This window comes from Bufo gargarizans, chromosome 8 (genome assembly GCF_014858855.1).
Source record: "Bufo gargarizans isolate SCDJY-AF-19 chromosome 8, ASM1485885v1, whole genome shotgun sequence".
In the NCBI taxonomy this organism is placed as follows: domain Eukaryota; kingdom Metazoa; phylum Chordata; class Amphibia; order Anura; family Bufonidae; genus Bufo; species Bufo gargarizans.
The window spans coordinates 15,077,597-15,103,658 of record NC_058087.1 but is presented as its reverse complement, the minus strand read 5'-3'; the positions used below and the strand labels follow the sequence as shown (position 1 = coordinate 15,103,658).

The 26,062-nt window shown below is 45.9% G+C and overlaps 1 protein-coding gene across 1 annotated transcript in view; it reads left to right on the top strand.

The window, feature by feature from the left end:
* The window catches only part of LOC122944650 (sodium channel protein type 2 subunit alpha-like), a 181,434-nt gene that overhangs the window by 139,677 nt on the left and 15,695 nt on the right, over positions 1–26,062 (top strand). The window contains exons 24-25 of the mRNA XM_044303168.1: positions 8,019–8,300; positions 10,047–10,100. Coding sequence (XP_044159103.1) covers positions 8,019–8,300; positions 10,047–10,100 — 336 coding nt within the window. The remainder of the gene's footprint in view (positions 1–8,018; positions 8,301–10,046; positions 10,101–26,062) is intronic.

Here is a 26,062-nt window from a genome sequence, read left to right as displayed (position 1 = left end):
GCAACTGGACTTACTGTAGATTTCTTGAAAATGTTTCACTCGTTCTTCCAACTAGCTTTCTCAATTCTGAGTGACCGTACAAGAATTCTCTGGGAATAAATATGTAACCAAGTCAACATCTGGTAATTATACCCAGCATGGGGTCAGAGGTCATTATACCCAGCATGGGGCCAAAGGTGTTGTTGAATCTATTATCCTAATTGGAGTCAGTAGGTGATAATGACCTCCCAGAAAAAGGTGTCAAGACAGCATTGTATGTGACAATTAGACAATAGATGTCTAACCCCCCCGCTTCTATTCAAGCTTGGCTTCTCCATTTTTAAGTAGATGGCCTCCTTCACACCTCGTTTGTACCAATCGGCCTCCTTATCCAAAACATGTACTTGACTGTCTTCAAAGGTGTGACCTGTTTTTTTTAGATGTAAGTACACGGCTGAATCTTGACCAGAGGTTTTGGCTCTTCTATGCTGAGCCATACGTTGATGTAGTTGTTGTTTTGTTTTGCCGATTTACAGTTCTGAGCATTCCTCATTGCACTGGACTGCGTACACAATGTTGTCCATCTTGTGTTTAGGCGCTGGGTCTTTCGGGTGAACCAGTTGTAGTCTCAGTGTGTTTCTGGGTTTAAAGCAGACACGGATGTGATGTTTATTAAAAATCCTTTTGAGTTTCTCAGACACCTGAGCTACATATGGGATAATCATATTCTTGCGTCTGTCATGCTTCTCGCCCTCACTGGTAGTCTTGGCGCTCTTTCTTCTCCTTCCTTCTGTTTTGACAAAGGCTCAATCTGGATACCCACAAGTGACACTGGCTTTATGTGACACTGGCTTTTTTTCCGAAAAATGTATGGGTGAATGTACACCCTCTTTTGCGGTATGAACCGAAGTAATTATTGGTGAAATTCTTTATGTAACATAATTTATAAAAAAAAAAGTTCCACCACTCAAGTTTTCTTTGGTAGCTAAAATCCTTGTCTTTATTCAGGCAGTAGAAACAATGTATAGGGCATGCACCCACTAGTGTAGCAACATTGACGCGCTTCGAACGAAGTTCTTATTCTTAACTGTGAGCAGTGTCTTTTCCAGGGATTAAATACTGGACTGGTTCCACCCCCACCTGGAAAGATGGGGGAAGGGAAGAGAAGGAAAAAGTGGAGCCCTCTGTTCCCTGTATAAGGCACTGTTCGCATTATTAAGCAATGAAAATGCAAGTAGCATCCATCTAAATTCGATGCTTCTATATATAAAGTGACAATTCCCATAACCAAGATATAAAATTACATATGCAAAATAATACAAACTGTCATGCATACATATTTAAGCATATACATATACAAATATATTGTAGGCAAATCTTATTCCTCTAATACCCATCAAAAAATTTTCATTTTTCACATTAAGACCATTCGGATGTCTAGTATCTAATTTAAAAATCCAAAAAGCCTTAGGTCACCTCCTCTTTTAGGTAGTTTCACTTGTTCGATCGCAAAAGCTTTAAAGTATTTCACATTGCGTTCATGTTTCTGTATAAAATGTTTAGCCGCATTGGATATGTTAACACTGGCAGGATTGCTAACGTAGTTGAGGTGCTCCAAAATTCTGACTTTGAATTTTCTGGTGGTGCAGCCCACATACATCATCTTTTTGCATTTTTAGACATCCGAATGGTCTTAATGTGAAAAATGAACTCATGCATTTCTATTGACCATCTTCTGACAAAAATATTTGTCTTGTCATAAGACTGTAAAACCAATAGAGGGCGCTATTCATAACTCAATAGCGCCATCTATTGGTTTTCATAGTCTTATGAAAGCTGAAAAACAAGGCAGATTCTGCTCATTTGCATGTCTTTCCCATATTCCCATGTTTATGCAAATGAGTTTTTACATGACAAAACTGTATAGAAAGGTTATTGAATATTTTGTTAGGATAATCGGAAAACTTTTTGTTGCTCTAATGATATTGATCTAGGTGTGCAGGTCCACCCAAGCCATCCAACAGATGCAAAATAACGTTGAGGTTTACTGGTTCTCAAGTCAGATGAGAGCTGGTTTGGAATAGCTCATGGATAGATTGATGGCTTGTACATACCTGGCTTTTGGCATATAGCCTTTGTGTGTTTGTATATTGTATGTTATACATAATAGGAGTCTAAGATGCATCCAGCTATCCTCTTAATGCTATTTCCAAACCATTTTGATGGAGTTTCCATCAATTTCTAACCTTTTTTATGAACCAGACACCCTCTTCTCTTCCGAGCAGGGGGTGCCTGTGGTTCTCCCATCAACTTACATTATATTAAATTGTATTCAAGCACCTGAATTATTCGGCCAAGCACTTGGAACTGATGAGCATAGCAATGTTCGAGCCGAACAGGTATTCGGCCGAGCATGCTCGCTCATCACTAGTACTTAGTGGTGAAATTCTTTATGTGACACTGTCTTTTTTGGGGAAAAGGTATGGGTGAATGTACACCTCCTTTTACGGTATGGTCCGAAGTACTTAGGGGTGAAATTTCTAATGTGACAATGTTTTTTTTTTCTGAAAATGTATGGGTGAATGTACACCTCCTTTTGTGGTATGGACCGAAGTACTTAGTGGTGAAACTATTTAGGTGACACTAGCTTTTTTTCAGAAAATGTATGGGTGAATGTACACCTACTTTTGCGGTATGGACCGACTTACTTAGTCGTGAAATTCTTTATGTGACACTGGCTTTTTTTGGAAAATGTATGGGTGAATTTACACCTCCTTTTGTTGTTTAATTTATTTTATTAAAGAGCAAAAAGAAAAGGACAAAGACAGTACAATATCGTGACTTGGGTATCATGGTAAAGCATCACATGACATAGATACAACAGATAATCATAATATCAGAATGGATGAAATGTGCCAGTAAGGCAGCCAGGAAGGTGACAACTAATGCCGCCCATATAGAGAAGGATTCCCAGCCTAAGAGAATGCTAAGACATATAAATGACAAAACACCAAAGACAAGGAGAAGGGGGGGGGGGAAGAGGGGGGGAGTCCTGCGCTGACATGAACCAAAAACTGTTTAGAAAGTGGCGTCTAATCTGCTCAACCACAACTGACATTAACTAGAATCCTTATATAGTAACCAAGGGGTCTAAGTTTTAAGGTATTTAGCATCGTTCCCTTCGTCCTCCACCACGAGTTCCTCCATTCTATGGATTTTTTAAAAGGTATTGAGCCAATCTCTAAAGTGTGGGGTGGTTGTAGTCTTCCAGTATCTAGGTTTGACCAAGCGAGCGGCCTGCACGAAAAAAACGTAAGAGACCCCTTTCCAGGGTAGATGAGGAACCAGGGAGCATTTGATTAAGGTTAACCCTGCAACCCTATAAATAAAGGGAGGGACAAGTGGAGGCCCGGACGAAGCATATCCTCAGTCCGGAAGGGAGACCTGAGGTAATGAGAAAGTCTCTAGAAACTTGGAAAGGTCCGCTGGATCATGGAATGTTGCTGATCTTCCATACTTCTTTGCCTGAAGCTGAAATGGGAATCCCCATCTGTAGGTAATGTCCTTGTCTTTTAGCAGGGTAAGTATAGGACGTACCGCTCTGCAAAGTTGAAGTGTTCTTCTGGAGAGATCAGGCATAATTTCGATCTGAGACCCTTCAATTTCCACTTTCTCTGCCTGATGAGCAGCATTCAAGATGGCTTTTTTGATTTTGTAAAAGTGGACACGGCACACAATGTCGTGTGGCCTGGCCGGATCGACCAATTTAGGCCCCAGAGCTCTATGTATACGATCAAGCTCGATAAGGAGTGTGACTGATCCATTCAGTAAAGAGTCAAAGAGTGATTGTATAGTATGCTCTAGGTCATCGGGTTGGACCGATTCGGCAACACCTCTGATCTGAAGATTGTTTTGGCGATGACGGTTGTTGATGTTGTCTAAGTGGGATAATAGCTGAGATATATGCTGGGAGTGGGCTTCCCACACCTTGTGATGATCTTCTAGTATGGGCTCCTGTGCCTTCTCAGAGGCCTCCACCCGATGGCCTAGGTGTTTGATTTCCCCCTTCAGTACCTCCATCTCAGTCTTGTATGTCCTCTCCAACCTGAAGACCGAATTCTCTAGGTCCTCTTTGGTGGGTAACGCCTGTAACTGGGCACGGAGATCCCAGCCACTGTCAGAAGCGCATGATGAGGGACTCCGAGAGTCAATTTCAGAAGGCGGTGAGCGTGCGCTGCATTCAGCATTAGGAAGGGAGGAAGCAGCGGCCATCTTAGGCGTAGCTTGATGCCCCGCAGCACCCATGTGGTAGCCAAAGAACTTCTGAATGCCGGTATTATCAGATTGGGGTTCGGTCTCCACTGGATCCTTCGCTGTTTTGCGACCCATCTGGACGATCGGTAAGGAAAATTGCGAGGAGGATAGCGGTATATAGCAGGGATGGTGGAAGAGCTGTTTCACTGTGCGTCTTACTCCGCCATGAGCAAGCCATGCCCCCCGTACACCTCCTTTTGCGGTATGGAATGATTTACTTAGTGGTGAAATTCTTTATGTAACACAGGTATATTTTTGAAAATTTATGGGTGATTTTACACCTCCTTTTTGCGGTATGGGCCAAATTACGTAGTGGTGAGATGTGTTATGTGAAACGGGTTTTTTTGGGGAAAATTGATGGGTGACTGTACACATCTTTTTGCTATTTGGGCTGAATTATACAATGTTGAAATTTTAAATTTCAAAGCAAACTCCGCTGCTCTGTATCTCTTGTGAACTCAATGCCTTCAACTATGCCCCTCTCGCGATTTACACCAAATACATTATTTTCATGTAAATATCCAAGAATTATTTTGGAGGCATGTAGTGTATGCAAGCCATGTGCGACCCCTCTCATCACTCTCATCACTCTCATGCTGTTCTGCACCTGGTTTCCCTGGGCGAACGGAGTCACACAGGGGAGGAGCTGCTCCATGTCCTTCATCAAGAAATTGAATCCTGGTTTTCTCCACGACAACTCAAAATCAGAACCATGGTGACCAACGACGTGAAGAACATGGTGTCGGCGCTGCGTTAAGGAGGACTGAGCCATGCGCCCTGCATTGCACACTTGTTCAATCTGGTTGTCAAGCGGTTCCTGAAATCTTCCACCTATCTGCAAGACATCGTAAAAATGGCCAGGAAACTTTGCATGCACTTCAGCTACTTGTACACCGCAAAGCACACCCTCCTTGAGCTGCAGCGGCAGAACGGCATTCCCAACATAGGCTGATATGCGACGTTTCCAACTATGGGACTTCCTCCATATGTTGAACCGACTGTATGAACAGAGAAAGGCCATCAACGTTTTATTGATGATCCAAGCGGACAGGAGTAGTCTCCTGTGTAACTTTGATGTCTGCCAGTGGCAGCTCATGTGTGACACCTGCTGTTTGCTCAGGCCCTTTGAGGAGGCCACGTTATTTGTCAGTCGCAGGACTACGGGATGGGATGAACTATGTCATTCCAGTGCTTCATGTCCTTGAACAGATGCTGGTAAATCTGGCTGAGGGTACTGGAAACGTGGCGCCTAGAAAGATGGTGGCAGAGTTTTATATGTTTGCCTCTCAATATCTCAATTTACAGTCAGTGAACGGCAATATCATTCATCACAAGGATATGCAAACAGCAACCGATGGGGTGTTAACCCCCAGAAGTAGGTCATGAGGATGAAGGAGTAGTCATTTTCACAGCTCGAGGTATCCTCCCGGAAGCTTGACCTCTGCTTGTCGACTGTCTGCATTGCGAAGCTTGTCTAAAATAACAATCCCGCACCCCCTTGGAGGAAACTCTTGATCCGGCACAGGCTCCTTTGCTCCTTCAAAAACAATGGACTCTGTACAGCATGACACTGATTATAATTTCTCATACACCAGACTGAAAGAGTATTCCAAACACCTGTCTGCCCACATAGCTGCTGAGAAGCTGTAGGGTCTTGCCAGTGAAGTGGGCTCAGAGCTGAACCTAAAAACCAAATGTTTCTGTTTACCTGGACTCAAAGGAAAGGACAGAGATCCACTGGCTATGCTCATACAGATTTCATCAAAGCCTCCACTTACCAAGGCAAGCACAGAGGACCGGATTGTGTGGACAAGTTGGTTCTGCGGGACGTACACAGAGGATGATCTATTGGAGGTGTTACCAAAGACGTTTACTTGCCTCCCACTCTTCCTGTATAACAGCTCCAAGGCGCTCATGGCTATCGTAGGGACATGGTTCCAAAGAAACTTTGACTGTTGTTTCGATAAGCTGGTGATCAGTTCTCATGACCTTACGTGGTTAGCAGCGATGTGGATTGGGTATGACGTGTCTGGATCAGTGTTGGTCACAGAGCTTGTTTTCTCTGTGCCCGTTGAACCTCGCATGGACATTTCTTATGCCATCCATGCAGAGGACTTCAAAACTTTATGGAATGATTTTTTATAAATCAAAGGACGAGGTCACGTTGGAGAAAGTGGACAATTTATTCCAATGTCTTTACTCGCATTTCTTCAGACACTTTAGAATCCACTTATCCGCAACCCAGCTCATCAGAGAATGAGCTGGAGTCGACATGTTTGCTGGACTGTCCTCCAGTTATCAGCCATAACCCCATACATTTCTTGATCCATATGCATTACCATCGTGGTCACCCCTTCTTATTGATGAAGCACTTTGTTTTTTCAGTTTGTCTTTTAAATCTTGTGGTTTTGCCCCTACTGTGTTGTATTTTATGTGTGTTCATATCCTGTTTGTTAAATATAGTTTTTTTTTTCTCCCCCATAACAAAAAAAAAAAAGAATTGGCTTGTTATTTGGTAGCCAAAAGCAGGAGTGGGTACAAAACACAGAAGACATGCAACTATTCAATTCTCGTGTCATCTCTGTTTTGGATCCACTCCTGTTTTTTTTGGCATTAGCAATATTGATGGATTACTGATCAAATGCTGACCGAGTAAAGGCGGATGCTTCACATACAGGATCCGTTTTTGGGTGTTATTGTTTTGACGGATGAGAGGAAAGGCAAAATAATCAATGACGTCAACACAAACCTCTGCTGACACCCTCTCCACTCTGTTGGGGGGCTCTACTTGTATAAACGTTTAATAGAACAGGTTCTGTAGACATCTATGTGGAATCAGCTGACGACGGTGTAAAAGGAGTGTGCTTCTTCTTGGCGCTAACATTGACCTGTGAACTGTGCAGTGATTCTGCCTGTGACGCCTGTCATCTGCATGTCATACGGACTTACAGTATTGTTTCACTACCACAGCAGACTCCCTATGCGTGTTATTACAAGACACAGTGTTCTACACCACTATAAAGGCTCTCTGCAGCCAGGAAATAGACGTTTTTTAGCGTAATTCGCCACAAATTTATTCGGCTCAAACAGAATGTTTCCCCAAAAAATTGACGAACCGGCAAATTGAATTTTTGTAAAATTCGCTCATTTCTACAAGTGATGACAACCAGAATGCAAAGAAACAAAATAATAATAAAAAAGGTATATGTCTTTAAAGGGAATGTGTGGTCTATAATTTTTTTCTGCCTATTAAAGCCAGGCAGTGAAACTCTTTTTATTTTATGATCGTAGTTTTTTTTTAATTCAATCTTTTTATACATGATAATCAGTCTGCAATCATGTCTGAGCTATTATTAACAGCATTTAGACATATGCTTTATATAATGCCGGTGGTCTGTGCCTTGTTTTTTTTTATTGACCATTTATTTCCCAAAGACTTTCAGCTAAGATCTGGCGTTGACACAAAAAGTGCACCAAAAAAGTATGTGCAAAAAACGCTAAAAGAACCTTGAAAGTTATGGAAAACACCACGCAAAAACTACTTGTGAATATTCCCTTAGAGTAAAATGGTCTAATAGATAGATTTTGGTATAGTATACTATTTGAAGGGGTTGTCCAGGATTTAAAAAAAAAAAAAAAATGTTTTTGAAGAAAGCAACCATGTTTTTCTAATCCTGGGCAATCCCTTAAAACAACAAATACAATAATAATATTTCTCTTTTTAGGTGGTTGTGAATGCCTTGATCGGAGCGATTCCTTCCATCATGAACGTGCTGCTGGTCTGCCTTATATTTTGGTTGATTTTCAGCATAATGGGAGTCAACCTTTTTGCAGGAAAATATTATCACTGTGTTAATACGACGTCGGGTAAAGATTTCCTTTACACTCAAGTTAATAATGAATCAGAATGTAATCAAACAGCCAAGGAAAACAAGACTGCTCTATGGCAGAACCTGAAAGTGAATTTTGATAATGTTGGAGCAGGATACCTTGCTTTACTTCAAGTGGTAAGTAGCATAGAATTTCCCTAAACTCATTTAATAATGCCTACCCTACAAATTAGGTATTAAAGTCTGTTTGCATCAAATTGCCTTTTGGGAATCTAGTGTTGTTCTGCTGTAGAAGCCCCTGCATCACTAGTGACAAGTCACTGGGGACCTACACAAGGACAAATTGGAAACTTAAAGTGGCCCTGGAAAAAAACTAAAAGTGGCCCCAAGTTGTAGAAAATCCCAAACTGATATAGGGCCTGGAAACACAAGTAGGCAGGACCAACACAAGCCAAAAGTAGGCAGTGACAATAGAAGTAGGTGGTGCCAGAAATAGCATAGGGCAGCACAAAATACCACTCCAGCAAAGTCAAATACTGCCCTATGACCATACTGAGTTTGGTGATACTGTTGAATTAAGCAGGGCACCTTTGGCCACTGGCAAGGTACATAAGCACCTGGTGCTCCTAGAATTAATTAGTGCAAAGAAAGCATCAGATCGTTATGTACCTGGACAGCGGCCATAAGTAGTGCTCGGATGGCTGCCTGTGTATCGGCCCACTAGGTAATTTCCCTGTAGGGTCTATGGTCAGCACCACTGGACCTACATCATGACATACTGTAGGATTCATCAATGTACTGTATATACAGCTGCAAGACCTCACAGCAAGAGCTGCTTTCTACTCGCTATCACTGAGGCAACTCATCTAATAGAGGACATTTTGAATTAAGGAAAATATAGAGTGCCTCCTATCACACTTGTCTGACTTAGTAGTCTAGAGCAACTCCTTTAGGTCCATAGTGACCCCAACCTCATAGATCTCTATCTGCAGTGTCCCATAAAATTGTGTGATGCAGTGCCCTTAGAACTGCACCAGTTACAGAGTCTTCGGAACATTTCCACCCACAATGCCCTGATCTATCACCAAAGATGGTTCCTGGGTGATCTGCTGGGTCACACTCGGTGCATTATCTATCAACCCAAAAAATATATATGCTGTGTAGGTGGATACGACAATAAGAAACAATCAGCTCACCGTTACCATTGCATGTATACAATCCTGGCGTTTGGTGGGTATGTTGAACAAAGGATACCGGGTCAGCAACCGGTGTGTATCCTAATTAAGAAGATTTAGTTCCAACACACCACAGGAGAAATAACAAAGACGTGCATTTTATCTCAAAACATATTTAAAAAAAAGAGGTATTTGCGCCCCAAGTGATTTTTGAGCCAGTCATGGCTCCTAATCATAGCTTTTAACCTAAGGCTATGATTGAGAGCCATAACCGGCTTAAAACACTTAGGCAGTTGAAGATAAAAGTTTTGAGATAAAATGCATGCCTTTATTATTTCTCCTGTGGTGTGGTGTAACTACATCTTCAACATTTGGTCACATTAGATACTCCTTCTAAAGGGGATGCCAGAAATAGCCTGGTACTTGAAGCTTCTGGCCACCATGGAGCAGTTTTGTTTAGATGATTTTATTGATGGACCTGGCCATTGCTCACCATATGTTAGTAGTACTTGAGCATGACATGATGGCATTGCGTGACACTGCTATTTAGGTCCACACACCGGACAGTGCATACGTGGGGGGGGGGGGGGGGGGTCCACAGAAGGAACCAAGCCGACCATTATCAAACTAAAGCCTGTCCTAATTCCAACCAGCTGACATCCTTCTGTGAAGATCCTAAAATATTTTTCAATGTGTAATACTACGAACCATTATGTTCAGTAACAAAAATATAATTTTTTCTTCAAAGGCTACTTTTAAAGGATGGATGCCTATTATGTATGCAGCAGTTGATGCAAGAGAAGTAAGTAGAATTATTCTAGCTCCAGAATATATTAAGTACAAATGTATCCTTGTTTGACCACTTTCTGTAACTCCAATGCCTTTTCACATCATAAATAGTTACAAAACTAATAAATTAGATATATGGTGTAGCAGAAATCGAAAACACTACTGTATTTTTCGCCCTATAAGATGCACCTGCCCATAAGATGCAACTAGGTTTTTGAGTAGGAAATTAAGAAAAAAAATATTATGAAGAAAAAGGTAGGCTTTTGGTGGGTTTTGAACAGAGGCGTACATAGGAATCACTGGGCCCCATAGCAAAAATCTGAATTGGGCCCCTTAACCCCGCCCACTACCCACCATGGCCCCTCCCACTTCCTTACTTTGCTCCTCCCATGCCACACCCCCATTAAATAAATTTATACATGACCTACAGAAACTGTTAGGGGTTTCCTGGGGGTGACCTGTCACATGGGATATCTGCTGCAGCCTGCAGGTCTCCTTATTTGGGGTGCCATGTTAGGCTACTTTCACACTTGCGTTCGGGTCTCCGCTTGTGAGTTCTGTTTGAAGGCTCTCACAAGCGGCACCGAACGGATCCGTCCAGCCCTAATGCATTCTGAGTGGATGCGGATCCGCTCAGAATGCATCAGTATGGCTCCGTCTGTCCTCCGCTCAGCAGGCGGACACTTGAACGCTGCTTGCAGCCTGGCCGTGCGGAGGCAAACGGATCCGTCCAGACTTACAATGTAAGTCAATGGGGACGGATCCGTTTGAAGTTGACACAATATGGCTCAATTTTCAAACGGATCCGTCCCCCATTGACTTTCAATGTAAAGTCAAAACGGATCCGTTTGCACTATCATGAACAAAAAAAAAATGTTTTTTTTTTTTTTTGTTCATGTTAATGCAAACGGATCCGTTCTGAACGGATCTAAGCGTTTGCATTATAGGTGCGGATCCGTCTGTGCAGACACCAGACGGATCCGCTCTGAACGCAAGTGTGAAAGTAGCCTTAAAGGGAATCTGTCACTAGCAATTTACCCCCAATTTTTTTTTCATGAATCCATGTTTAACAGAGTACCTGTTTTCCATCTGTCTTGTTCTTTTGATTGTGAGTCTTGTCATGTCTTCAAAAAATCGATTCTTATGATATGTAAATGAAGCTGTAAGGAGCCCAGAGGGGCGTTATGCTTTCTCCACGGTGCCCAGGAACGCCCCTCTGAAGTGCCGTGCCCGGCTAAGTTTGAAAACTAATAACGCCTCCAAGTTCATCTAAATCGCCTCCCAGAGGCACGGCTAAGTGCTCAACACCCCCCTCCTCAGTGCCGCGCTCTGCGGCAAACACCCCGATCCTCCTCTCGCCGGCATCCCAAATCCCGCGCAGGCGCAGTGCCGTCAGTCATCTTATCATAGCGCAGGCAATCGCCGGCACTGCGCCTGCGCGGGATTTGGGATGCCAGCGAGAGGAGGATCGGATTTGGGAGGCGATTTAGATGAACTTGGAGGCGTTATTAGTTTTCAAATTTAGCCGGGCACGGCACTTCACAGGGGCGTTCCTGGGCACAGTGGAGAAAGAATAACGCCCCTCTGGGCTCCTTACAGCGTCATTTACATATCATAAGAATCGATTTTTTGAAGAAATGACAAGACTCACAATCCAAAGAACAAGACAGATGGAAAAAAGGTAATCATGGATCCATGTTTAATAAAGTACCTTTTTTCCATCTGTGTTCTTCTTTTCCATGTCAGTCTTGTCCTTTCTTCTAAAAATCGATTCTTGCTGTAAGCCGGACTGGAGCCCAGAGGGGCGTTTTTCTTTCTCCACGGTGCCCCTCTGATTAGTGCCGTGCCCGCCTAAATATGAAAACTCTAACGCCTCCATCATTTAGCTGAATCGCCTCCCAGAGGCGCGGCTAAGTCCTAGACACCCGCCCCCCTCCTCAGCGCTGCGCTCTGAAACACCCGATCCTCCTCTCGTCGGCGTCCCAAATCCCGCGCAGGCGCAGTGCCGGCGATTGCCTGCGCCTGCGCTCTGATAATACGGCTGAGGGCAACAGCTTCAACATCGTCACTGGGCTCGGCGCATGCCCAGTGACGATGTTGAAGCTGTTGCCCTCAGCCGTATTATCAGAGCGCAGGCGCAGGCAATCGCCGGCACTGCGCCTGCGCGGGATTTGGGACGCCGACGAGAGGAGGATCGGGTGTTTCAGAGCGCAGCGCTGAGGAGGGGGGCGGGTGTCTAGGACTTAGCCGCGCCTCTGGGAGGCGATTCAGCTAAACATGGGGGGGGGCCCTGGGGAGAAAAGCAGCCGCATAGCCGGCTGCTGGTCATCAGTGGGCGGGGCCTTATCTGCGCTACGGGCCCCCCAGTGCCGCGGGCCCCATAGCAGTGGCGTGGTCTGCCTCTATGGGCGGTACGCCACTGGTTTTGAACTAATGGTGGTCTGTGGATGACACTATTATGGGGGATCTGTGGATGACGCGCTGTTATTGTGGATCTGTGGATGGCAATGTTATGGGGATCTGTGGGTGGCACTGTTATGAGAAATCTGTGGATCGCACTGTTATAGAGGTGTGACCAATACCACACCTCGTGCCCGCTTGACGTCGCTTACGTCGAGGTCAGAAGAAGCGGTATGGTCACGGGTTTACCAAAAACGTGACTTTACGCCCTCCGGGAGGAGCAGGTAAGGTCAGGTTGGTACAGTTTACAAACACACCTCCTGTCCACATGGGCACAGAGAGGCAACAAGCTTAGAGCCTTTTCACTGCCGCAAAAAAAACAGTGCTATCTCAGCATGGGAAATCTGCTACCAGCTTCTCGTTTGATATAAGCCCGGTCCGCTAACGGGATTATATAGGGTCAGAAACCAACCCGCGGTAGCTTATAACTAGATCAAAACACGGACGTGGGGATTCGTGATCGAGATACAAGATAGCACAAGATTAAATTATATATTTAATCGCCGTAAGGGCACCCTAGATTTAACACAATATACACAGAGAATATACACAGTGGTCTGAGGTTACAGATATGGGTTATATGGGTACCACAGGGTTAAGCAGAGTAAAAGTCAGTTACCGGGTAAGATGAAAGTTCCTTTTGGTTGTGAGATGTTCTTTGCTGGAGTCCACATGAATGGCCATGATCTCAGCTAGTTATTGGGTTCCTTTAAACACATTTGTAAGATGTGACCTTTCTTCAAGCCTTTTAACCTGTAGCCGGCCCCTCTCCTCCCGGCCTCAGGGAGGGGTCCACTCCCCCTCTTCTGGGCTGGCAGAAAATGACCCACAAAACCAGACCAGAGGGTCACAGAGAGATGGTTCTGGGACCAACAGACCTGCCTGGGTTCCGGCTACAAGTAGAGTCCAAACCTGGTACCGTTATGTGGTTTCTATGGGGAGATATGGATATCTCCCTCCCCTGACCTCGTCCCATTAAACAAAGACCATGGGCACGTACATCGTGGCCACCGGGACACAAATATGTATCCGGTTTGCGCCTGTGATGGCCAGGTGATTAATAATTCTTTATGAAAGGTAGGTGCCAACATGTCTGGGAGGTCTCATTGATCCTGGGCAAGGACTGATACCCCCTGCAGGGGGTTTTCGTGCAGGATTTAACTTGGCTCCAAACTGGTGGACTGAGGTGCGACATTCTCCACCTGGGGCCTCCTTGAAGCCTGGACTCCCTGGGGCTTTCTTTCTTGCCAGCTGACACTCAGATGGCTGGGGGGGGGGGGGTGGAAACGTATTTTGCATGTATACTGATGAACCTACCAAAAGGTGAATCAAATGACAAGCAGGGCTGGGGCTTTGAAGCAGGGCCCTCCTGTGGAGTTCACTACCTCCGCTATCTGTCAGCAAATGGGGGTGTGAGGACATGGCTGACAGTAAATATTAATCCATATTCCTCACAGGGGGCATCTGTGGATGACACTGTTATGGGAGGGTATCTGTGGATGACGCTGTTATGGGGGGATCTGTGGATGACACTGACATGGGGGGATCTGTGGATGACACTGCTATGGGGGGATCTGTGGATGACACATATATAGCATCTTATGCTATATATGTGTCATCCACAGATGCCCCCCATAATAGAGTCCCTGTGTAAATAGTGACCCCTAATACAGGGGGTGGAGGCCGGCAACTGGTGTTGAAATTGCGGCGGGGCCCGGTGCAGTCGCTGTACTCTATTACGTCGGGCCCCGCACACAGCAGTACAGTATTCATATGTAAAGTGTAGGCAATCCATATGTAAAGTGTAGATAATCCATATGTAAAGTATAGCAATCCTCTGCAGAAGCGCAATCCACGTAGTACTCACTATGAAACTCCCGTACTAGCAGGCAGGCTGGCCAGTCACTCACTTCGTCACGCGCATTCTCCTCCCACTTTAATAATGAAGCAGGCAGAGCATGCGCGTGACGAAGTGAGTGACCGGCCAACCTGCCTGCTAGTACGGGAGTTTCATAGTGAGTACTACGTGCATTGAGCTACCACAGAGGATTGCTATACTTTACATATAGATTGCCTACACTTTACATATGGATTGCTGTGTGCGGGGCCCGGTGTAATAGAGTACAGTGACTGCACCAGGCCCCACCGAGATTCCAACAGCAGTTGCCGGCCTCCCGCTCCTCCTCCCTCCCTGCTGATACATCGCAGGCCGCGCTGTGCAGCATCTCGGCCTGCGATGTATCAGTGTTAGCAAAGTAAAAATGGCAGCATTCGCCACTTTTGGGGGGAAAAAGATTTGTCTTATGGGGCGAAAAATATAGTAAATTAAAATAATAGTATATATATATATACAGACGTGGACAAAATTGTTGGTACCCTTTGGTCAATGAAAGAAAAAGTCACAATGGTCACAGAAATAACTTTAATCTGACAAAAGTAATAATAAATTAAAATTCTATAAATGTTAACCAATGAAAGTCAGACATTGTTTTTCAACCATGCTTCAACAGAATTATGTAAAAAAATAAACTCATGAAACAGGCATGGACAAAAATGATGGTACCCCTAACTTAATATTTTGTTGCGCAACCTTTTGAGGCAATCACTGCAATCAAACGCTTCCTGTAACTGTCAATGAGACATCTGCACCTCTCAGCAGGTATTTTGGCCCACTCCTCATGAGTAGAGTTGAGCGAACACCTGGATGTTCGGGTTCGAGAAGTTCGGCCGAACATCCCGGAAATGTTCGGGTTCGGGATCCGAACCCGATCCGAACTTCGTCCCGAACCCGAACCCCATTGAAGTCAATGGGGACCCGAACTTTTCGGCACTAAAAAGGCTGTAAAACAGCCCAGGAAAGAGCTAGAGGGCTGCAAAAGGCAGCAACATGTAGGTAAATCCCCTGCAAACAAATGTGGATAGGGAAATGAATTAAAATAAAAATTAAATAAATAAAAATTAACCAAAATCAATTGGAGAGAGGTTCCATAGCAGAGAATCTGGCTTCCCGTCACCCACCACTGGAACAGTCCATTCTCAGATATTTAGGCCCCGGCACCCAGGCAGAGGAGAGAGGTCCCGTAACAGAGAATCTGTCTTCATGTCAGCAGAGAATTAGTCTGCATGTCATAGCAGAGAATGAGGCTTCACGTCAGCCACCACTGCAACAGTCCATTGGCATATATTTAGGCCCAGCACCCAGGCAGAGGAGGGAGGTCCCGTAACAGAGAATCTGTCTTCATGTCAGCAGAGAATTAGTCTGCATGTCATAGCAGAGAATGAGGCTTCACGTCAGCCACCACTGCAACAGTCCATTGGCATATATTTAGGCCCAGCACACACACAGGCAGAGGAGAGAGGTCCCGTAACAGAGAATCTGGCTTCATGTCAGCAGAGAATCAGTCTGCATGTCATAGCAGAGAATGAGGCTTCACGTCAGCCACCACTGCAACAGTCCATTGGCATATATTTAGGCCCAGCACACACACAGGCAGAGGAGAGAGGTCCCGTAACAGAGAATCTGGCTTCATGTCAGCAGAGAATCAGTCTGCATGTCATAGCAGAGAATGAGGCTTCACGTCAGCCACCACTGCAACAGTCCATTGGCATATATTTAGGCCCAGCACCCAGGCAGAGGAGGGAGGTCCCGTAACAGAGAATCTGTCTTCATGTCAGCAGAGAATTAGTCTGCATGTCATAGCAGAGAATGAGGCTTCACGTCAGCCACCACTGCAACAGTCCATTGGCATATATTTAGGCCCAGCACACACACAGGCAGAGGAGAGAGGTCCCGTAACAGAGAATCTGGCTTCATGTCAGCAGAGAATCAGTCTGCATGTCATAGCAGAGAATGAGGCTTCACGTCACCCACCACTGCAACAGTCCATTGGCATATATTTAGGCCTAGCACACAGGCAGAGCAGAGAGGTCCCGTAACAGACAATCTGGCTTCATGACAGCAGAGAATCAGTCTGCATGTCATAGCAGAGAATGAGGCTTCACGTCACCCACCACTGCAACAGTCCATTGGCATATATTTAGGCCTAGCACACAGGCAGAGCAGAGAGGTCCCGTAACAGACAATCTGGCTTCATGTCAGCAGAGAATCAGTCTGCATGTCATAGCAGAGAATGAGGCTTCACGTCACCCACCACTGCAACAGTCCATTGGCATATATTTAGGCCTAGCACACAGGCAGAGCAGAGAGGTCCCGTAACAGACAATCTGGCTTCATGACAGCAGAGAATCAGTCTGCATGTCATAGCAGAGAATGAGGCTTCACGTCACCCACCACTGCAACAGTCCATTGGCATATATTTAGGCCTAGCACACAGGCAGAGCAGAGAGGTCCCGTAACAGACAATCTGGCTTCATGTCAGCAGAGAATCAGTCTGCATGTCATAGCAGAGAATGAGGCTTCACGTCACCCACCACTGCAACAGTCCATTGGCATATATTTAGGCCTAGCACACAGGCAGAGCAGAGAGGTCCCGTAACAGACAATCTGGCTTCATGACAGCAGAGAATCAGTCTGCATGTCATAGCAGAGAATGAGGCTTCACGTCACCCACCACTGCAACAGTCCATTGGCATATATTTAGGCCTAGCACACAGGCAGAGCAGAGAGGTCCCGTAACAGACAATCTGGCTTCATGACAGCAGAGAATCAGTCTGCATGTCATAGCAGAGAATGAGGCTTCACGTCACCCACCACTGCAACAGTCCATTGGCATATATTTAGGCCTAGCACACAGGCAGAGCAGAGAGGTCCCGTAACAGACAATCTGGCTTCATGTCAGCAGAGAATCAGTCTGCATGTCATAGCAGAGAATGAGGCTTCACGTCACCCACCACTGCAACAGTCCATTGGCATATATTTAGGCCTAGCACACAGGCAGAGCAGAGAGGTCCCGTAACAGACGATCTGGCTTCATGTCAGCAGAGAATCAGTCTGCATGTCATAGCAGAGAATCAGGCTTCACGTCAGCCACCACTGCAACAGTCCATGGTCATAAATTTAGGCCCAGCACCCAGGCAGAGGAGAGAGGTCCCGTAACAGACAATCTGGCTTCATGTCAGCAGAGAATTAGTCTGCATGTCATAGCAGAGAATCAGGCTTCATGTCAGCCACCACTGCAACAGTCCATTGGCATATATTTAGGCCTAGCACACAGGCAGAGGAGAGGTTCATTCAACTTTGGGTAGCATCGCAATATAATGGTAAAATGAAAATAAAAATAGGATTGAATGAGGAAGTGCCCTGGAGTCCAATAATATATGGTTATGGGGAGGTAGTTAATGTCTAATCTGGACAAGGGACGGACAGGTCCTGTGGGATCCATGCCTGGTTCATTTTTATGAACGTCAGCTTGTCCACATTGGCTGTAGACAGGCGGCTGCGTTTGTCTGTAATGACGCCCCCTGCCGTGCTGAATACACGTTCAGACAAAACGCTGGCTGCCGGGCAGGCCAGCACCTCCAAGGCATAAAAGGCTAGCTCTGGCCACGTGGACAATTTAGAGACCCAGAAGTTGAATGGGGCCGAACCATCAGTCAGTACGTGGAGGGGTGTGCACACGTACTGTTCCACCATGTTAGTGAAATGTTGCCTCCTGCTAACACGTTGCGTATCAGGTGGTGGTGCAGTTAGCTGTGGCGTGTTGACAAAAGTTTTCCACATCTCTGCCATGCTAACCCTGCCCTCAGAGGAGCTGGCCGTGACACAGCTGCCTTGGCGACCTCTTGCTCCTCCTCTGCCTTGGCCTTGGGCTTCCACTTGTTCCCCTGTGACATTTGGGAATGCTCTCAGTAGCGCGTCTACCAACGTGCGCTTGTACTCGCGCATCTTCCTATCACGCTCCAGTGCAGGAAGTAAGGTGGGCACATTGTCTTTGTAGCGTGGATCCAGCAGGGTGGCAACCCAGTAGTCCGCACAGGTTAAAATGTGGGCAACTCTGCTGTCGTTGCGCAGGCACTGCAGCATGTAGTCGCTCATGTGTGCCAGGCTGCCCAGGGGTAAGGACAAGCTGTCCTCTGTGGGAGGCGTATCGTCATCGTCCTGCCTTTCCCCCCAGCCACGCACCAGTGATGGACCCGAGCTGCGTTGGGTGCCACCCCGCTGTGACCATGCTTCATCCTCATCCTCCTCCACCTCCTCCTCATCCTCGTCCTCCTCGTCCTCCAGTAGTGGGCCCTGGCTGGCCACATTTGTACCTGGCCTCTGCTGTTGCAAAAAACCTCCCTCTGAGTCACTTCGAAGAGACTGGCCTGAAAGTGCTAAAAATGACCCCTCTTCCTCATCCTCCTCCTCCTCCTCCTGGGCCACCTCCTGTTCCATCATCGCCCTAAGTGTTTTCTCAAGGAGACATAGAAGTGGTATTGTAACGCTGATAACGGTGTCATCGCCACTGGCCATGTTGGTGGAGTACTCGAAACAGCGCAACAGGGCACACAGGTCTCGCATGGAGGCCCAGTCATTGGTGGTGAAGTGGTGCTGTTCTGTAGTGCGACTGACCCGTGCGTGCTGCAGCTGAAACTCCACTATGGCCTGCTGCTGCTCGCACAGTCTGTCCAGCATGTGCAAGGTGGAGTTCCACCTGGTGGGCACGTCGCATATGAGGCGGTGAGCGGGAAGGCCGAAGTTACGCTGTAGCGCAGACAGGCGAGCAGCGGCAGGATGTGAACGCCGGAAGCGCGAACAGACGGCCCGCACTTTATGCAGCAGCTCTGACATGTCGGGGTAGTTGTGAATGAACTTCTGCACCACCAAATTCAGCACATGCGCCAAGCAAGGGATGTGCGTCAAATTGGCTAGTCCCAGAGCTGCAACGAGATTTCGCCCATTATCACACACCACCAGGCCGGGCTTGAGGCTCACCGGCAGCAACCACTCGTCGGTCTGTTGTTCAATACCCCGCCACAACTCCTGTGCGGTGTGGGGCCTGTCCCCCAAACATATGAGTTTCAGAATGGCCTGCTGACGTTTACCCCGGGCTGTGCTGAAGTTGGTGGTGAAGGTGTGTGGCTGACTGGATGAGCAGGTGGAAGAAGAGGAGGAGGAAGCCGAGAAGGAGGAGGTGGCAACAGGAGGCAAAGAATGTTGCCCTGCGATCCTTGGCGGCGGCAGGACGTGCGCCAAACAGCTCTCCGCCTGGGGCCCAGCTGCCACTACATTTACCCAGTGTGCAGTTAGGGAGATATAGCGTCCCTGGCCGTGCTTACTGGTCCACGTATCTGTGGTTAGGTGGACCTTGCTACAGATGGCGTTGCGCAGTGCACACTTGATTTTATCGGATACTTGGTTGTGCAGGGAAGGCACGGCTCTCTTGGAGAAGTAGTGCCGGCTGGGAACAACATACTGTGGGACAGCAAGCGACATGAGCTGTTTGAAGCTGTCTGTGTCCACCAGCCTAAATGACAGCATTTCATAGGCCAGTAGTTTAGAAATGCTGGCATTCAGGGCCAGGGATCGAGGGTGGCTAGGTGGGAATTTACGCTTTCTATCAAATGTTTGTGAGATGGAGAGCTGAACGCTGGCGTGTGACATGGTTGAGACGCTTGGTGACGGAGGTGGTGGTGGTGGTGTTGGTGGTACATCCCCTGTTTGCTGGGCGGCAGGTGCCAACGTTCCTCCAGAGGCGGAGGAAGAGGCCGAGGCGGCAGCAGCAGAATAGGCCGAGGCGGCAGCAGCAGAAGAGGTAGCAGGGGGAGCCTGAGTGACTTCCTTGGTTTTAAGGTGTTTACTCCACTGCAGTTCATGCTTTGCATGCAGGTGCCTGGTCATGCAGGTTGTGCTCAGGTTCAGAACGTTAATGCCTCGCTTCAGGCTCTGATGGCACAGCGTGCAAACCACTCGGGTCTTGTCGTCAGCACATTGTTTGAAGAAGTGCCATGCCAGGGAACTCCTTGAAGCTGCCTTTGGGGTGCTCGGTCCCAGATGGCGGCGGTCAGTAGCAGGCGGAGTCTCTTGGCGGCGGGTGTTCTGCTTTTGCCCACTGCTCCCTCTTTTGCTACGCTGTTGGCTCGGTCTCACCACTGCCTCTTCCTCCGAACTGTGAAAGTCAGTGGCACGACCTTCATTCCATGTGGGGTCTAGGACCTCATCGTCCCCTGCATCGTCTTCCACCCAGTCTTGATCCCTGACCTCCTGTTCAGTCTGCACACTGCAGAAAGACGCAGCAGTTGGCACCTGTGTTTCGTCATCATCAGAGACATGCTGAGGTGGTATTCCCATGTCCTCATCATCAGGAAACATAAGTGGTTGTGCGTCAGTGCATTCTATGTCTTTCACCGCTGGGGAAGGGCTAGGTGGATGCCCTTGGGAAACCCTGCCAGCGGAGTCTTCAAACAGCATAAGAGACTGCTGCATAACTTGAGGCTGAGACAGTTTCCCTGGTATGCATGGGGGTGATGTGACAGACTGATGGGGTTGGTTTTCAGGCGCCATCTGTGCGCTTTCTGCAGAAGACTGGGTGGGAGATAATGTGAACGTGCTGGATCCACTGTCGGCCACCCAATTGACTAATGCCTGTACCTGCTCAGGCCTTACCATCCTTAGAACGGCATTGGGCCCCACCATATATCGCTGTAAATTCTGGCGGCTACTGGGACCTGAGGTAGTTGGTACACTAGGACGTGTGGATGTGGCAGAACGGCCACGTCCTCTCCCAGCACCAGAGGGTCCACTAACACCACCACGACCATGTCCACGTCCGCGTCCCTTACTAGATGTTTTTCTCATTGTTATGGTTCACCACAACAACAAATATATTATTTGGCCCAATGTATTGTATTCAAATTCAGCGGGATATAAATTTGAGGCCTAGTATTTAGGCGCTGGGTGACCGGTATGGATTTAGTGACAGAATTAGACTTGGAAATGCACAGAAGCGTGTGTGTGAAGTTATTCTGAATGACCCTATGTGCACCTTCAATATTATATACCCTTTTAGGGATAGATTTCAAATAGCTCTGATATAGCAGAAACCACTAAATTATGAAATTGCTAAATTGGGAATTGTACTTCAACCCAGAACAAAAAATGTGCTTTGACGGACACTAAATATCTTGCCCAGCAACAACAGTACAGCGGTGGGTAACGAGAGATTTAGAGGGATTTAAATTTGAGGCCTAGTATTTAGGCGCTGGGTCACCGGTATGGATTTAGTGACAGAATTAGACTTGGAAATGCACAGAAGCGTGTGTGTGAAGTTATTCTGAATGACCCTATGTGCACCTTCAATATTATATACCCTTTTAGGGATAGATTTCAAATAGCTCTGATATAGCAGAAACCACTAAATTATGAAATTGCTAAATTGGGAATTGTACTTCAACCCAGAACAAAAAATGTGCTTTGACGGACACTAAATATCTTGCCCAGCAACAACAGTACACCGGTGGGTAACGAGAGATTTAGAGGGAATTAAATTTGAGGCCTAGTATTTAGGCGCTGGGTCACCGGTATGGATTTAGTGACAGAATTAGACTTGGAAATACACAGTAGCGGGTGTGTGTGAAGTTATTCTGAATGACCCTATGTGCACCTTCAATATTATATACCCTTTTAGGGATAGATTTCAAATAGCTCTGATATAGCAGAAACCACTAAATTATGAAATTGCTAAATTGGGAATTGTACTTCAACCCAGAACAAAAAATGTGCTTTGACGGACACTAAATATCTTGCCCAGCAACAACAGTACAGCGGTGGGTAACGAGAGATTTAGAGGGAATTAAATTTGAGGCCTAGTATTTAGGCGCTGGGTCACCGGTATGGATTTAGTGACAGAATTAGACTTGGAAATGCACAGAAGCGTGTGTGTGAAGTTATTCTGAATGACCCTATGTGCACCTTCAATATTATATACCCTTTTAGGGATAGATTTCAAATAGCTCTGATATAGCAGAAACCACTAAATTATGAAATTGCTAAATTGGGAATTGTACTTCAACCCAGAACAAAAAATGTGCTTTGACGGACACTAAATATCTTGCCCAGCAACAACAGTACAGCGGTGGGTAACGAGAGATTTAGAGGGATTTAAATTTGAGGCCTAGTATTTAGGCGCTGGGTCACCGGTATGGATTTAGTGACAGAATTAGACTTGGAAATGCACAGAAGCGTGTGTGTGAAGTTATTCTGAATGACCCTATGTGCACCTTCAATATTATATACCCTTTTAGGGATAGATTTCAAATAGCTCTGATATAGCAGAAACCACTAAATTATGAAATTGCTAAATTGGGAATTGTACTTCAACCCAGAACAAAAAATGTGCTTTGACGGACACTAAATATCTTGCCCAGCAACAACAGTACAGTGGTGGGTAACGAGAGATTTAGAGGGATTTAAATTTGAGGCCTAGTATTTAGGCGCTGGGTCACCGGTATGGATTTAGTGACAGAATTAGACTTGGAAATGCACAGAAGCGTGTGTGTGAAGTTATTCTGAATGACCCTATGTGCACCTTCAATATTATATACCCTTTTAGGGATAGATTTCAAATAGCTCTGATATAGCAGAAACCACTAAATTATGAAATTGCTAAATTGGGAATTGTACTTCAACCCAGAACAAAAAATGTGCTTTGACGGACACTAAATATCTTGCCCAGCAACAACAGTACACCGGTGGGTAACGAGAGATTTAGAGGGAATTAAATTTGAGGCCTAGTATTTAGGCGCTGGGTCACCGGTATGGATTTAGTGACAGAATTAGACTTGGAAATACACAGTAGCGGGTGTGTGTGAAGTTATTCTGAATGACCCTATGTGCACCTTCAATATTATATACCCTTTTAGGGATAGATTTCAAATAGCTCTGATATAGCAGAAACCACTAAATTATGAAATTGCTAAATTGGGAATTGTACTTCAACCCAGAACAAAAAATGTGCTTTGACGGACACTAAATATCTTGCCCAGCAACAACAGTACAGCGGTGGGTAACGAGAGATTTAGAGGGAATTAAATTTGAGGCCTAGTATTTAGGCGCTGGGTCACCGGTATGGATTTAGTGACAGAATTAGACTTGGAAATACACAGTAGCGGGTGTGTGTGAAGTTATTCTGAATGACCCTATGTGCACCTTCAATATTATATACCCTTTTTGGGATAGATTTCAAATAGCTCTGATATAGCAGGAACCACTAAATTATGAAATTGCTAAATTGGGAATTGTACTTCAACCCAGAACAAAAAATGTGCTTTGACGGGCACTAAATAACTTTCCCAGCTACAACAGGACAACGGTAACGAGAGATTTAGAGGGATTTAAATTTGAGGCCTAGTATTTAGGCGCTGGGTGACAGGTATGGGTTTAGTGACAGAATTAGACTTGGAAATACACAGTAGCGGGTGTGTGTGAAGTTATTCTGAATGACCCTATGTGCACCTTCAATATTATATACCCTTTTTGGGATAGATTTCAAATAGCTCTGATATAGCAGAAACCACTAAATTATGAAATTGCTAAATTGGGAATTGTACTTCAACCCAGAACAAAAAATGTGCTTTGACGGACACTAAATATCTTGCCCAGCAACAACAGTACAGCGGTGGGTAACGAGAGATTTAGAGGGAATTAAATTTGAGGCCTAGTATTTAGGCGCTGGGTCACCGGTATGGATTTAGTGACAGAATTAGACTTGGAAATACACAGTAGCGGGTGTGTGTGAAGTTACTCTGAATGACCCTATGTGCACCTTCAATATTATATACCCTTTTTGGGATAGATTTCAAAGAGCTCTGATATAGCAGGAACCACTAAATTATGAAATTGCTAAATTGAGAATTGTATTTCAACCCAGAACAAGAAATGTGCTTGAACGGACACTAAATAACTCGCCCAGCTACAGCACTAGGGACAGATTTAGCTGGATATAAATTTGAGGCCTAGTATTTAGGCGCTGGGTGACCGGTATGGATTTAGTGACAGAATTAGACTGGGATATGGCCAAAAAATGAACAGACTATTGCTGGTTAAATGCACTTGGTGTGACAGCTTCACCCTGATGTAGGCTTTAGCCAAAAAACAACCACACCATTGAGGGTTAAATGCACTTGGTGACAGGCGCAGCTTGCCCCTGATTTTGTATATGGCCAAAAAATGAACAGACTATTGCTGGTTAAATGCACTTGGTGTGACAGCTTCACCCTGATGTAGGCTTTAGCCAAAAAACAACCACACCATTGAGGGTTAAATGCACTTGGTGACAGGCGCAGCTTGCCCCTGATTTTGTATATGGCCAAAAAATGAACAGACTATTGCTGGTTAAATGCACTTGGTGTGACAGCTTCACCCTGATGTAGGCTTTAGCCAAAAAACAACCACACCATTGAGGGTTAAATGCACTTGGTGACAGGCGCAGCTTGCCCCTGATTTTGTATATGGCCAAAAAATGAACAGACTATTGCTGGTTAAATGCACTTGGTGTGACAGCTTCACCCTGATGTAGGCTTTAGCCAAAAAACAACCACACCATTGAGGGTTAAATGCACTTGGTCGCAGCTTGTGCTGGCGCACCACAAGACACAAAATGGCCGCCGATCACCCCAGAAAAATGAGACTGACAAACGGTCTGTGCAGCCTAAAAACAGTGAGCAATTGAGGATCAGCAGCTCAATGATCCACAGCTGCAGATCGATCAGTTAATCAAGTCCTTTGGAGGAGTTAATCTGCCTAATCTCGCCCTACTGTCGCAGCCGCAACCTCTCCCTACGCTAATCAGAGCAGAGTGACGGGCGGCGCTATGTGACTCCAGCTTAAATAGAGGCTGGGTCACATGGTGCTCTGGCCAATCACAGCCATGCCAATAGTAGGCATGGCTGTGATGGCCTCTTGGGGCAAGTAGTATGACGCTTGTTGATTGGCTGCTTTGCAGCCTTTCAAAAAGCGCCAAGAAAGCGTCACAAAAGCGCCAAGAAAGCGACGAACACCGAACCCGAACCCGGACTTTTACGAAAATGTCCGGGTTCGGGTCCGTGTCACGGACACCCCAAAATTCGGTACGAACCCGAACTATACAGTTCGAGTTCGCTCATCCCTACTCATGAGCAAACTGCTCCAGTTGTGTCCGGTTTGAAGGGTGCCTTTTCCAGACTGCATGTTTCAGCTCCTTCCAAAGATGCTCAATAGGATTGAGGTCAGGGCTCATAGAAGGCCACTTTAGAATAGTCCAATTTTTTCCTCTTAGCCATTCTTGGGTGTTTTTAGCGGTGTGTTTTGGGTCATTGTCCTGTTGCAAGACCCATGACCTGCGACTGAGACCAAGCTTTCTGACACTGGCTAGTACATTTCTCTCTAGAATTCCTTGATAGTCTTGAGATTTCATTGTACCCTGCACAGATTCAAGACACCCTGTGCCAGACGCAGCAAAGCAGCCCCAGAACATAACAGAGCCTCCTCCATGTTTCACAGTAGGGACAGTGTTCTTTTCTTGATATGCTTCATTTTTTCGTCTGTGAACATACAGCTGATGTGCCTTGGCAAAAACTTCGATTTTTGTCTCATCT